At 28.7% G+C, this 14,351-nt stretch overlaps 1 protein-coding gene and 1 long non-coding RNA gene across 2 annotated transcripts in view; one reads left to right on the top strand and one right to left on the bottom strand.

The window, feature by feature from the left end:
• The window catches only part of LOC142331516 (uncharacterized), a 42,660-nt gene that overhangs the window by 2,584 nt on the left and 25,725 nt on the right, over window positions 1-14,351 (bottom strand). The window lies entirely within an intron of this gene.
• The window catches only part of LOC142331514 (putative tubulin polyglutamylase TTLL2), a 66,453-nt gene that overhangs the window by 37,371 nt on the left and 14,731 nt on the right, over window positions 1-14,351 (top strand). The window contains exon 4 of the mRNA XM_075377484.1: window positions 1,994-2,097. Within this exon, the coding sequence (XP_075233599.1) occupies window positions 1,994-2,097 (104 nt within the window). The remainder of the gene's footprint in view (window positions 1-1,993; window positions 2,098-14,351) is intronic.

The raw sequence follows: 14,351 nt of genomic DNA, 5'->3' as shown, positions 1-14,351 counted from the left end.
TGCCTTTTCATTAGACTACCTCCACTAAGAAGGGCATTAACCCATCGCAAAATGGTGTTCCGGCTCGGTATATCTCCATGCCGAGAAACGTTAAACCTTCGACGAAAGAGACGTTGAACTTCCGTAACTGATTCGCCGCTCCGCACAAAACTGTCATACACAAAAACGCGATGCTCTACATTCCAAAGAGGCATGATGGCAACTAAACAATAAACAAGCATAAACTGCAAAGTCAGATGAGTGATGCGCCGGCCTTGGCTCCTCTCTCCAACTCCTACCGGATGCGTAATACCAACTTAAAAAATGTCCGCTTCCCGTGGCGGACCCTATAAAAGAATTAAACATTTAAAAAAGTAACAAATACAAACACAAACAATAAAACCAGCCTATAAATAATTAAATAAAATGTTACATATCTATATCCCCTTATTTATGATCCGCCCACACGGATCAACCCGTACGGGCGGATAAATCCACATGTTCCTATTTAACTTAATATATACATAAACGCAATACTTTAAAATTTCTTACATCCTTAGCGTGGATCAAATGATTGTCTGGAAAAAACCAAAAAACCCAAAGAATACCAACGATAAAAGATTAATTATATAAAAAAAGGATTAATAGTAAGAAAGGGACGATCTATTCAGAGATTTATAACAAAACGAAACAAACAATTCCACCTAAAAGACTGTCCATCTGATGACTTTCGTCAGGTAACATACTGCCCTCAGTCATTTAGCAAATCAATGGATCTTTACTACATTTTATTGTAACACCTTCTTAATCAAAGATTTTCTATTGATCATTTCAAATACAAGCTACGCGACTAACTGCTTTTTCTGACATACTAAAGAACCATCTTGTAACAAAATCAATTTCTCTTAGGAAAATGCTCGTACATTCAGAATCGTTCAGTATAAAGTCCGTTGAAATGTCCACCTTAACTTTAAATAGCATTTGTGTGTGTGTTTAATCAATAAAAGATATTCTGCTAATCATATACGGAGTGTTCCGAGATGTATTCCCAGAACTACTGATTCAGGACACCAAAATGAGCATTCATTTTTCTTTGCTTTCCTTCTGGACGCCATTTTGTGATTTTCAACAAAAAAAATTATTTCTCAGTAACAGATAAACCTACCTAAGTTAAATTTGGCAAAATCTAAGGCTAGTGTCTTGTTCTACGAAATAAAAAATTTTGAAAACGTCACCTTCAACAATTTTTAAATGGCGGCCATATAATTTTTTTAATTATTTTTTTGATCAAATTTTTACTTATGACAAAATTTATTAAACATTTTATTCTGAGCAAAATTACACCTTATTTGTAAAAATCCGTTGACAAACAATCGTGTTATTACAGACAGTTAACACGGTAGTACGCATGACGAGGTTAGCGAGCGAAGCGAGCATAGATTTTATATTTGGCTTAAAGTTAGGTATTTAATTAAAGTTAGGTATTTACCTTCCTTCTTTTTATGAGGGTTTTTCGTAATCTATTTATTTTAGAGATTGGTATCGGGTAATTTTTTTTATTTCTAGTTATCGTCTCAACCCCCACCCGAGCTTATCTGTGTTTGTCGACATATACCGGCGAAGGTTCCAAGTAAGCAAATATTTAGGTCTTTCACAGACATATTTGGTATGTGTCGACATTCACTGGAGAATATCGATATTTTTCAGATAAAAGTCTTACAAGGTAAAATATATATATATATATTCTATTTATTTCTTTTTTAAAACATTTAAACATATTCTCTAAGTGTGACGTACTAAAGTTAATACGATACGGGGAAAATGTACAATTTTTTTTGCAGTCATTAACGCGGCTAAGTATGTGTTAATTTAACACACAGATTATAGTTCTGGTAAGTCTTTTGATTACAATAATATTAGAATAAAATAAATATAAAATATTTATCTAATGAAATGAAATATAATTATAAAAATCTATAATATTTAATCCTGTTTAATATATTTTTCTTTCCAGTTTACCAATCATATACCAAAAGGTTCATCAATATGTAGAAAGGATAATTTATCAAGATATTTAAAATGTATGAAGAAAATATTCGGGACCATTTACGACTTCAGGTAATTTAAAATATACATACAGTGTATATGATACTATTATCATTATATTGATATATCATATTTATAATGTAATAAAAATGTTTAAAAAGATATTTAAGTTCGATCAGCTATTCAGAGAATGAATTAACCATACATTTCAGGGATGATCAACCTGATACAGTACAGGACTACACTTAATTTACATATTCATTCATACATATTATCCTCTGAAGTAATACCTTACGGTGGGTCCAGAGACAAAACAGAAAAAGAAAAAAGTAGATCAACTATTAAAAAAAGCTTATTTTAAAAAGTGTACTAAAATAATAATTACGGAGTAGTAGCCAGTTACTTTCCATCATAAAAATATATAAAATCAACCAGTCATTAAAGTATTAATTTTAAAAAAAGAACTCTATTATAAACACTAATAAATTATTAATTATTGGAGAGGATCTACGAAGAGTGAGATTTGTCATATACTGATTGCTATAACAGAAAAAATTACGTGAACTTTCTATTATATTACTTAATAAAAACAGCGTTTTTAATTCTTAAAATGTGTCGGAACAACAAAGAATCTGCTACCTTCCTTTATAGTAGTAGATAGATAATTCGAGTCCCCGCTGGACAAGTTTCAGCTTCAACATACTGGACCTATTTTGTTATTTTAGGTTCAGCATATCTTAACAACAGAAAGAAGTATAATAATATGTTACTTTAAACAGTTTATCCTGATCGTTTTTTATGGTGACAGTTCATAAACTATTTAAGGTACAAATGACAATAGTCAGAGTTGCATTTTAAAAAAAAATTAATGATGATATTTAACAACCAATTTCTGTTAATATTTATTGGAAATAGTATATTCGGTTCAATAAAGATTTTTTTTTTTTTAACACTCCAGGAACGACCGGGACCACCAATTTCCGGATGTCATAGCAGCAGCCTGCCCCCTCTATCTTGGTTCTCTAGTAAGACCACCCATCGGGGTTCCCCTGGGTCACAGGAACATACCGACTTCCCCTTCTAGACAGCCGGAATGCCTCTCCCCAGAGCAGCTACCATTCCCGGCCCTACCCTACTAGGGTCCGGGGCATGCATTGCACATGTCCTTTCTCCTACACGCTCCCTCTCGAACCGCAGGAGTCCTCCATGCTATTACCAGAAGCACCCAAGCACCCCGCTCATGTGAGCAAGTGAGCCAAGGTGTCCCCGGCAAGGAAGGTGTCTTCCTGGCCCTAGACGTCGCCACGTTTCGGAAATCTCTCTTTTTTTGTATGAATAAAGCATATACAAGCATCTTTTAATTCCATATACTTAGCATAAGAGGACAATTGGCTATAATAATTCTGATTCATAATAATTTTAGCACACTAGGATCGGTCACCATTGCAATAAACTACTGTTTTTTTATTTTGTTAATACTAAAATTAATAAAAATTTTAGTATTATCAAAAATATGAACAATACTAAAATTAATATTGTAAATATCGGCCGTGGTGCAAGTGGTAGCATCTTAGCCTTTCACTCCGAGGTCCTGGGTTCGAATCCCGGTCAGGCATGACATTTTTTATACGCTACAAATTTCCATTTGGGCTAAATGATCACAGTAGTCGATGCCCACACATCTCTTTAAATATAAAAATAGAAATTATAAATTATTCCCGCTTTTTACAGTATGTATAGGTAAATACCTATATCTATATTTAAAAAATGGTAAATAAAAATGGTAATAAACGGTATGTTAGAAACGGAGAAACGCAAACAAATTGTATCAAATAAATCATTTGAAAAGGGAAAGTATCAAAAGGGGAAAGTATCCCCTACTATCATATCTCTCTCCTCTCTTTCTCAAACACACACACACACACACACACACACACAAAATACGTTGTTGCATGTCGTATAATACTATAAGATATTTTATTACGTAACTTACACAGATATATTTATTTACTTGGAAATATCAGTAAAAGCAAAAAGCAGACCAGAAAACAATAAAGAACAATTCGTATTCCATTGATCGAATTTAGTCTTCTTCCCATTTACTATAAAATATGAATTAACCTAGCAAAAATAAGGTAAAATATTAAAAATCAGAGTATTCCACTATTTTACTATATCCGACTTACTACAATACAATACAGTATTTAAATGCTTAATTCATTTAGTGCAAAACTGAATATAACTGATATCATTAGATAAATCAATAAACATATATATCCCAACTTTATAATTTACTAAATTTCACATTTTTATGTAACATATATATAATTTTAATTAAACCTGTAAAAATGTTTTGTTTTTTACTCAATTACTCCAAGATAGAGAAAGATATAGTATTATGTTCTTTACATTCTATAACTTCATAACGGTTAAAACGATTTTTATAAAACTGATACCACATTATTATTTTTTAAATCATGTAAATGATAACACTAGTCAAAAAAAAAAATCTCTTGTATTTGGAATCATACATCGTGATTTTAACTAATTTTACGGTGCTGAATTCAAAACTGTTATCAGAATTTGTTTAATACGTCACATTTTTTTTAGATATATACGAATTACTTACCAATAAATGCATAATCACTGTGAAATCAATGTTTAAAAAAAAACTATTATTTAATGTATTCATCTAAAGATTGTTTAAATCGATAAAATTTTTATTTATTAAAACACAAATAAATTGAAACACATTAATACAATTTTAAAATAAGAGTTTTTAAAAGTTTAAATCATTGGAATTGTCTTAACTTTAATTTTTAAAATATGTTGACAAAATCTTTCCCTTATAGATGTTGGATCAGTTTCTCTAAACAAAAACTAATAATAGGCACCCATCATTCCAGGATCCAATCTTCCTTGGTACCGTTGATCACGGTCAGAACATCCTGATGGAAACGTTCTCTTGCTCATCGCTGACAGAGCCCTAATTTTACGTAGAACAAGTTAGGTGGGAGTGTAAAAATGAATTTTTAATGCCATCCTACATCCTAAATGTTTGTAGTATTCTAACAGCTTATTAACCAAAAAAAAAACATAGTTTTCTCTTTTCTGTCGTCTAAAAAACCAACAACAATGTTTTGGAAGGACTTTCATACAGCTAGTTCACATTCGCTAAGTTTATTGTCAAAAACTGAGTCTTTATGCAGTTACTTGATTTGTTGACCGATAAATATACCTTCCTTCAGCTTACCATCACTCAATTTTCGAAAATTTATTTTTAAACGATTAATTCTTGTCTATCTTTGTCTATGCCTTTACAAAATTTTTCATGAGTCCGAGTTTTATGTGATGTGGTGAAAGTAAAATTTTTTACCACTCTCAATTAATAATAAATGCTTTACATTTTTTTCACTAGTTTATTATAAAATAGATTTATAAATTTACGATTTACATAAAACCTTTACATGGTAACACAATTTCAATAGTATATTTGAAATCAGCACCCAAATTACAATGAGAAAAGTTGTTTAACATCTTAAATACAAATTTTTTGTTGACTAATATAATTGAGATTTTGTTTTTGTAACTCTTATTTACACTCGGTTTGTCTTATAGAAACCATAAGTAAATCTGATGGTAAATATTACGTGAAAGAGAAGCATCCATTGATACTCCATAAAAACAAAATAAATAAACACTACATGAATAACCCTAATAATTTGATTTGAAAAACAAAATAATTGTCAAGTCTAAAAGTAAGTGATACACGATTCGGATAATTAAATAACAATCTAAATAATAATCAACACATAAATAATCATGTTGTCCAGAAAGTAAATTACACATAATCAGAATTACAGTAAGCCGCAAATATTTTATTATCTGCCTCGAGCGTTTCTGCCCCTTCTCCGGCCTCTTCTCAACATCCATCTCTTTAGTGATTGCCTACACTTTCAATACTCGATTTCATGGGTTTTGAATCACAAACCACTCAGAATTGTGAGCGCCTTTGACTCCCAGTCCCCACAGTTTCGCTTGCTGTTGCGCCTCGTCCGTCATTAGACGCTACGTCCTTTTCTTTTTGTTTAGGCTTCTGTTCCGTGTTTTTAATCATCTATTAGCTTCTATACGATTCCAGTGGGGTTGAAAAAGTGTTTAACCATTATCGTGTACTACTCCTAAGTCCGAGAAATTTGATTACCCGCTTGACTATGTTCAGGGGGCCCTTTTTGAAACCGACCTAACTTCTCATGGTATTTCAAAATTCAAAACCAAAACCGGATTTGGAATCAGCTCTTAAACTCGCTTCCAACGACAATCCACTTGCCCCTTTTTGGGGGGTCCAAAAAATTTGGGTGTCCCAAAATATATCAGTCCAAAAATGAGGTCGGGAGGAAAAAAAGGATCACATCATTGCTATCCAAAACATTCACAATCTTCAAAGGAAAATGAAGAGGGGAACAGTAAATCACTATTTAATGATAACAGAGATTCCAATAAGAAATTATCCTTATAATATCATGGGATTGCTATACCATCCAAGAATGGTAGCTGCAATGAAAGAAAGAGATAAAATGCACCGTAAATTATTTAAACAGCCTTTTAATACAAAACTAAAAGATTAGTATATGAAATATAAGATCACATTGAGCAATACAGTAAAGAAAGGAAAAATCTATTATTACCGAACTGCCCAAAAAGGAGTGTAATATTTTTACATAACTTTCCAAAAAGGAGAGTAATGTTTTTAGGGTGTGTATGTATGTTTGTTTCACCATAGCAATTCAACGGCGGAACCGATTTAGATGTATGACCCTGCATTGGTACCAGGAGTTCCAATGCCTGAAACAAAATGATAAATAAGTCTATTCAAGACTACACATTTACTGGTACATTTACATGTCAGACTGTGTACTGATGCCTTAGCACCTCTGCAGAGTACTGTTGACATCATGTCACTGTGCTATTACTCTATAACCTGGTGTATATAAATAAATAAATAAACAAACAGAATTTTAGTCCACCTTAAATAAGATATCAACCTCAGAACTGTTTCAACTTACAAGACACATTATTTACATGCTTAATAATATATTCCAGCCAGATTTCTATGTTGCTTGCAAGAACTGCCAGTTATTTCATGTAAAAAATATTACATCATATCGAATATTATATTCAGCCTTCCTGATGCTGAGTATAAATACAAAATTCGACTAAAACTTTTATTGCTTTTAGGTTAGCTCTAGGAGCTAGTTAGGACACTGCTCACGAAACTGTCGAGGCTTAGTAGCTATTTATGGTGCAGACATTCTGTTTTATGCTTTAGGGCGACTGAATGGGGTGGTGGCGAGAGAAATGCCAAGCAAACCAATAAAAACTTCATTGAATGACTAAAAAATCACATTTTTGAAAAAGTTCTTAGATTCAACACAAGTGAATTTTCAAAACATACACATTTTCAGTTTTTCCTAAATTTAATAAATACTACTGACATTGATTATAATTGTCATTTTGTTTCATAAGATACCCTGATCATTAACATATGCAATATCAATATTCTTATCATTATTTTATTTTTTCTGACAGTTGAAAATATATATATATATACACACACACGTACACATACATTGTCATAAAATTTGATGTAATATTATACAGCAAATATGATTATGCATTCTTATGAATTATGAGGTTCCATAAAAGTTATATATGACCTGATATGAGTCACAAGTTACTTCTAAAAATGGCACAGCTATCATCAAGAATAACAAGCATCCCATGCCACATTTCCCAAGAAAAATGAGGACTGAAATACTTCCTATGGCCTTCTTCACTGAGTCAAACATATCAGCATGCCAAGTCCACTGAAAAGATCAACTAATATTGGCTGACAATGGACTTTCCATTATGTTTAATACAGGGGTTGGCTGAATAATTAATATCACTGCTCTCAGAGAGGGCTACTCAAACCGGTATCTCTTCCGCCTTGTTATCTTTATGTGCATTACAGTTGTAAAAAGAGACTGTGAATATAGTGTAATGCTACATGTAAATGTGTCCCTTTCTATTTTCAAGCAACGGATTATATACATTGCTTCAATTCAGTAGAGAATATTTATGTGCACACATATTACATGATATTAGCTTTTTTTTATTACATAAAAATTAAATAAAAAATTTAATGAAGCAACAAAATTACAAATTTTCTTTAACAATATTTACTCTAACATAGTGACATCATATTATTTTAAAGTTCACTTCTATTTGAATATCTGATAGCAGTACATCAGTTAAACTTTGCTTAAGAACTAAAACCTTATATGAGTTTAGCTAACAAAGCCTACAAGCCAGTAAGTCAGTAGTTTATATAAAAAGAAGAAAACAGCTTTTGTCATTAAATAAAGAAAACAAAAGTCATGTAAAAGGGAAAGACCTATGTAAACAATTTAAATATCAAAGTCTAGTTTATAGGAAACAAAAAACAAAACTAATTGAAAAAGATTTAATCGGTTAATTAACAACACTTAAGAAAAGGAAACCACTTCTTAACTGTTCAAAACAAGTTTGAAAGCTAAAGGAAACAATAAATCGGATTTACATAAACATTTAAAAAGCCTAAAGAAACTTTATAAAAAATAACTAAGAAACAACCTTAAAGTATTTCATAAATAAATGAAAGGCAGTGATTTAAAAAAGCTTAAAGAAGAAACTGAAAAACAAAGGAGAAAAGTACAAAAAGAGTATTTTAAAAAATTGACACCACTATAACATAAGGGAAAAGGTATTTAAACTAACATAAGTAGAAGACGTAAAAACAGAAATGGTAGAACCATATTGATAGTGAAGGGGTGGAATTAAATGTGTTGGGAGGGATGGCCCCCATCACAAAAATTATTTTGTTTTTTATTTTTAGATATTTATTTACAAGTTGTAAATAAAGAACTTTTCTTCTAATTAATTAAATGAAAAAATAACAAAAGCCGTAAATAAGGAAAACGCCTATGTTGATAATTAAAATATCAAAGTCCTAGGAAACAAGAAACAAAACTAATCGAAAAGGTTTAATCAGTTAATTAATAATATTTAAGAAAAAAATCACTTCTTAACCATTCAAAGCAAGATTTTAAAATCAACAGAAAGAAGAAAAAGGATTTACAAGTGGTAAATAAATATTTAAAGAATCAAAAGGATTTTATGAAAAGAGAACTAAGAAACATAATATAAGTAGAAGAAAAGTAAAACAGAAATGGTAGAACCATAGCAATAGCAGAGGGGTGAGATTAAGCAACATGGGGTGAAGAGCCCACATGCCAAAAATTCAAGATCTTAATTAAATTTTTTTTTTTTTAAATAAGTAACTAATGAAATTTAAGAATTTATATGGTCTGATATGTAACACTATTTGTATTGAAAATATTATACTTTTTAATAAAATCTTTAATAATACGATAAACATTTTTTAAACAGTATGTACATTTTTTAGTAAGTAATTTTAATATTTACTCGATATCCATTTAAAAAACCAAGATATTTAAAGAAAGAAAATATTTTTAAATGTTTATAGAAATTTTTAGTTTGTCGTAAGAAAGTTTAAAACTAAATTATTATAATTAAAACAATTTAATAGATAAATAGATTTTAATAAAGCATCACACAGTTATATTTTTTATTCAGATTTGTATAAAGTAGTCAACATTTTGGGATGAATTATTCATCTTAGTTTTCTAAAAAAAATATTAATCTTAGAAGGCCTAAAATTTTCTGAAACTAATTTCTCTAAATCACATTTGCTTTTATTTTAATAAGTTCCAACTAAATAAAAAGAATATTAAGAAAACATAGGAATATATTAATGAAATATTAGATATGAAAAAAAAAATTACACAATCGAAAATTGAACATAATAAATTAAATACTTTACAAATGTAGGAGAAAATTATGCAAATGAGATTCCAAAAAACACAAATAACTTAATACTGCCTCTTTCATTAACCCCACCTTCTATTAATAAGCTGTTTCTTTGCCCAACAAATATTACTGAAGTATTAAATGTAATAAAAATTTTAAGAATTACTCATTACCTGGAATTGATAGCTTTAATCTTGCTTAAAAGAAATAAGTAACTACTTGGTAAAACCACTTGAACACAATAAATGTTTTATTGAAGTATATTTCTCTATTAAAATTTAAAATAGCCAAAATAATTGCAATGCATAAATCTGGGGATAAAAACAACCCAGAAAATTACAAATCAATAAGTCTGTTAAGTAAATTTTCCAAAATAATTTAAAAAATAATAAAGTTTCTTGATAAAAATAATTTTATACATAAAGATCAGTATGGCTTTCAATGTGGAAAATCAACAAAAAATGCAGTTTTACATTTAACTAGAATAATTAACAATTTTAATAAAAGAAATAAGACTATAGCAATATTTGTTGATTTAGATAAGGCATTTGACACAAATTACTTAGAAAATTTTAATATATAAATTGAATAACTGCAGTGTATGAGGATCAGCAAAAGAACTGTTTGAAAACTACTTTAAAGATAGAACTCAAATTCTGACTTTTAGTAATGTCAGTGATAACAGAAAATCCCAAGGTACTGTTCTTTCGCCAATATTTTTTCTAATATATGTCGACAATCTTTTAAAACTGAACCTTCCTAATGATGCCATATTATCTTTTGCTGATGACATAGCTTTGGTTTCTTTCGGATGAGATGTGAGAGATGAAATATGAGTGCTACCTGTGGATTACTAATGGTAAAATCTTGGTTTGAAAACCATATTCTTACACTCAAACTAAATAAGACAAAATGTATCGTTCTTGTCTGATGAAACTGGCAAATCCCCTCATGAATTTCAACTAAAACTACATACATGTTCAGTAAATGAAAATGGAAACAGTAACTGTTATTGTCAGTTAATAGGTAAAGTCAAATCAATAAAACATCTCAGAATTAATTATTAAACAATCATATGAAATGCAATGTCCATGTATAGTATTTAACATCAAGACTAAAATACCTTATATATATACTTTTTACTAAATAAAATTTAAAATCTTGAAATAATAAAAATTATATATTTTGCATATGCTCATACACTTTTTCAATATGGAATGGAGATATGGGGAGGAACATATGATACCTATCATAATAAAATATTAATTTTCCAGAAATATTTAATTAGAGCAGCTCTCAGTAGACCGAAATTATATCCCGGTATACACTTATTTGAAGAACTTAAAGTACCTACTTTGAGGCAAATATATATCAAGAAAATAATACGTAAATAAACACAAAAATTTGATTTTGAATTTAAAAATACAATGTACAATACTCATTCAGCAATAAAAAATACTTATACCGCATTCTTTTCAAAATTAACTGTTTGAAAACATCAATTTTTGTATTACTCCAGTATATTTCTAACAAAGTCCCTAACTATTTTAATGCCAAAAAAATAAATAGTAACTTAATGAAAGAAATAGATGAATGGATGAAACACAATATATATTTTAAATTACCAAATTGAAATTCAAAAATAATTCACACTAAGAAAAATAAATTTAACATATACTTAACATATATGTACTTACTAACGTATACTACTTAACATTAAAAAATATACTTATATGAAACTGTGATTGTTTAAGTGAATGCTAACGATGGATAAATTCAAAGTAGTATTCAATTGTCTTATATTATGAATATTTCTTGTTGTCTTATATGTTATCTGATAATGTATTAGATTTTATTTCTCCATTACAATTTTTTTCTCATTCTTTAGATTATGAATTTGTTGTATTTTATTTTATTTATTTGATTTCAATATCAATTTAAATAATTTTGCATTCTAGTTCTATGTATTTTTTTCTTTTAAGTATATTTTAATAACTTAATTTTCAATTAAAATGTTTTATGCTTTTTTAATTTTATATATCATGTTAAAAAAATCATCTATTTTTATTTAGTAAAATTTTATATTTTTAATCAGTTTTTTTTTATAATCATCCTGTTATTATGATATGAACTTGTGGCTAGTGCTCAAGATTTCTTTTGCTAGCTGTGTCAGAAAAAAATATGTTGAATAAAATTGTAAATGTAATTTTCAATTGACAATAAATTGTTTATTATTATTATTAATAATAATAATAATAAAAAAATAATAATAAAAAATAATAAAATTATTCATGGAAAAATATAATATTTATATATTGAGAAAGAAGTAATTATTAACAACTAATCTTTAAATTGTACTTAAACTTTAATAACAGTAATTAAAAATTTATTAAGTGTACAGAGGAAGAAACAAAATAATCAAAATTGAGATATTGATAATATCACACTCTTTGCATACTGAACTTCTTTGTGTAAAAGAATTGGAAAGGATAATAGTCCAAGTTATAAAGCTTTCATTAAAGGAACAATCATACTTCACGAATACAATGGAATAATCAATTAACTCCAGTCAGCCAAAATGTAATACTATTCACCAATTGATGTGAGTTACTTGGTTAGAAGGTTTTAGTAAGTTTCTACTTTGTTCTCTAATTATATAAATGTGTACGTTTAATATATACAGTTACATACAATAAAGCTCTATACAATTAAGTCTTGTACTGGGACTGTTGTATTTTACTTGTGTATTGTAAACACATATTTGCATTTTTTTAAATAAATTTTATTAATTTTTTTATAGATAACATTAGTATTTTACAGCGAGTATATTCTGGCATGACTGCTAGAACTGTCATGGCTAACTCCAGACAAACAGACAAACTACAAAACTTGCTTATTTCTTTTTTCATGAATTTGAAAAAAATTGAAATTTTAATAATTATTAGAAAAATATCCTTATTTAAAATATTAAATAACGTATTAAAGGAGTGTGTAAAAAACCAGCAATTAATTAATGGATTGTACACCTTGAAGGAGTCTATAAACCAGAAATACGGAAAGATATTAAGTATTTGACCCCTTGAAGGAGCTGTTATAAAACCAGCAATAAAATAATGTACTGCAGCTGGAATGTGATGCCTTGAAGGTATTAGAAACAACAATTAATAAATGTATTCAAAGTTTCATCTTATGTTCTAAAGGATTTGGAATAAAACAAACAATTAATAAGTACTGTAAGTTGTGATTGAAGGATAAATTATTCAATCAAAATTACAGAATCTTATTTATGGTTGCGATTAACTCTTTTCATGTTTATAACTAAAAAGTAAAACTGTAATATACAAAGATAACATAATTTAATCATTGTAAAAGGACAAATAAATCAGATTTTTTTTGTGTTTCTCAAATTTAAAAGATAAAAAGATTAAATTGCTGTCTATAACTAAAAATTGAAATGTGAATCCATTAATAAAAGTTAAAAAGTATATGTGTGTGTGTGTGTGTGTGTGTGTGTGTGTGTGTGTGTGTGTGTGTGTGTGTGTGTGTATGCAAGCATGTATGTATACGTATCTTGCAATATAAATATTTTTTCATAGTATTATGTAGATTGCTAGTTTGTGTAACCAAAATAGATTTTAGTTTAAAATACATTCAGAAATGCATGATAAATCACTTAAAAAGTTTTAGACTTTTGACACAAAAAAATCTCTACATCGATAATTTTACTTTCCAGTCTAGATAGCACTGTAGCAGAGATATAGCTCTAGAAGGTAAAGTATTGTAATCAGTCCAACTTGGGTATATGCGGTTTTCAATGGATCTTTACGTTTTGACACCTACGGAACCCAAAAACAAAAAAACCGGACGGAAATTTTCCAGATGTTAATGTTTGTGTCTGTGTGCGTGTGTTTGGTGTTGGCCTCTAAATCACCATAAATCTTCAGAAATACTGGACCGATTTTTACCAAACATGGTCAGATTACTTCTATATATTGGCCACTGATGCCATTAAATTTCAACTTAAAAGGTCTACGGGCTGAGGCTGTAGAACAAGGACACTTAGTATCTTAATATTTTGCCTAATTAAGGTTATAATTTTTTTTTAAGCACATTTGTTAACAATTAATAAATAACAATATTTGTAAAAAGAAACATTTAAAAAATTTATTTTTTTTCTCTAGACATTTGATGAGTGTTTTGCATGTGCGTTATATTTATGCAATGTTATTATATTATACATCCAACATCATGTTGACAATCAAACAAAATTATTAAATTTATTTTATATATTATGAATATATACTCAGTAAGTTATATTTTTATATATAGATATTTATTTCCTACTTGGAAAGAAGTTCAAAAGCCCTTTTTGCAATAGAATTTAAAATAAATTTTATTAATAATTATTCTGTAAA

This window comes from Lycorma delicatula, chromosome 10, assembly GCF_047948215.1.
Source record: "Lycorma delicatula isolate Av1 chromosome 10, ASM4794821v1, whole genome shotgun sequence".
In the NCBI taxonomy this organism is placed as follows: Eukaryota; Metazoa; Arthropoda; class Insecta; order Hemiptera; family Fulgoridae; genus Lycorma; species Lycorma delicatula.
Note: the sequence above shows the minus strand (reverse complement) of the source record. Positions and strands in the feature narration are given on the sequence as shown.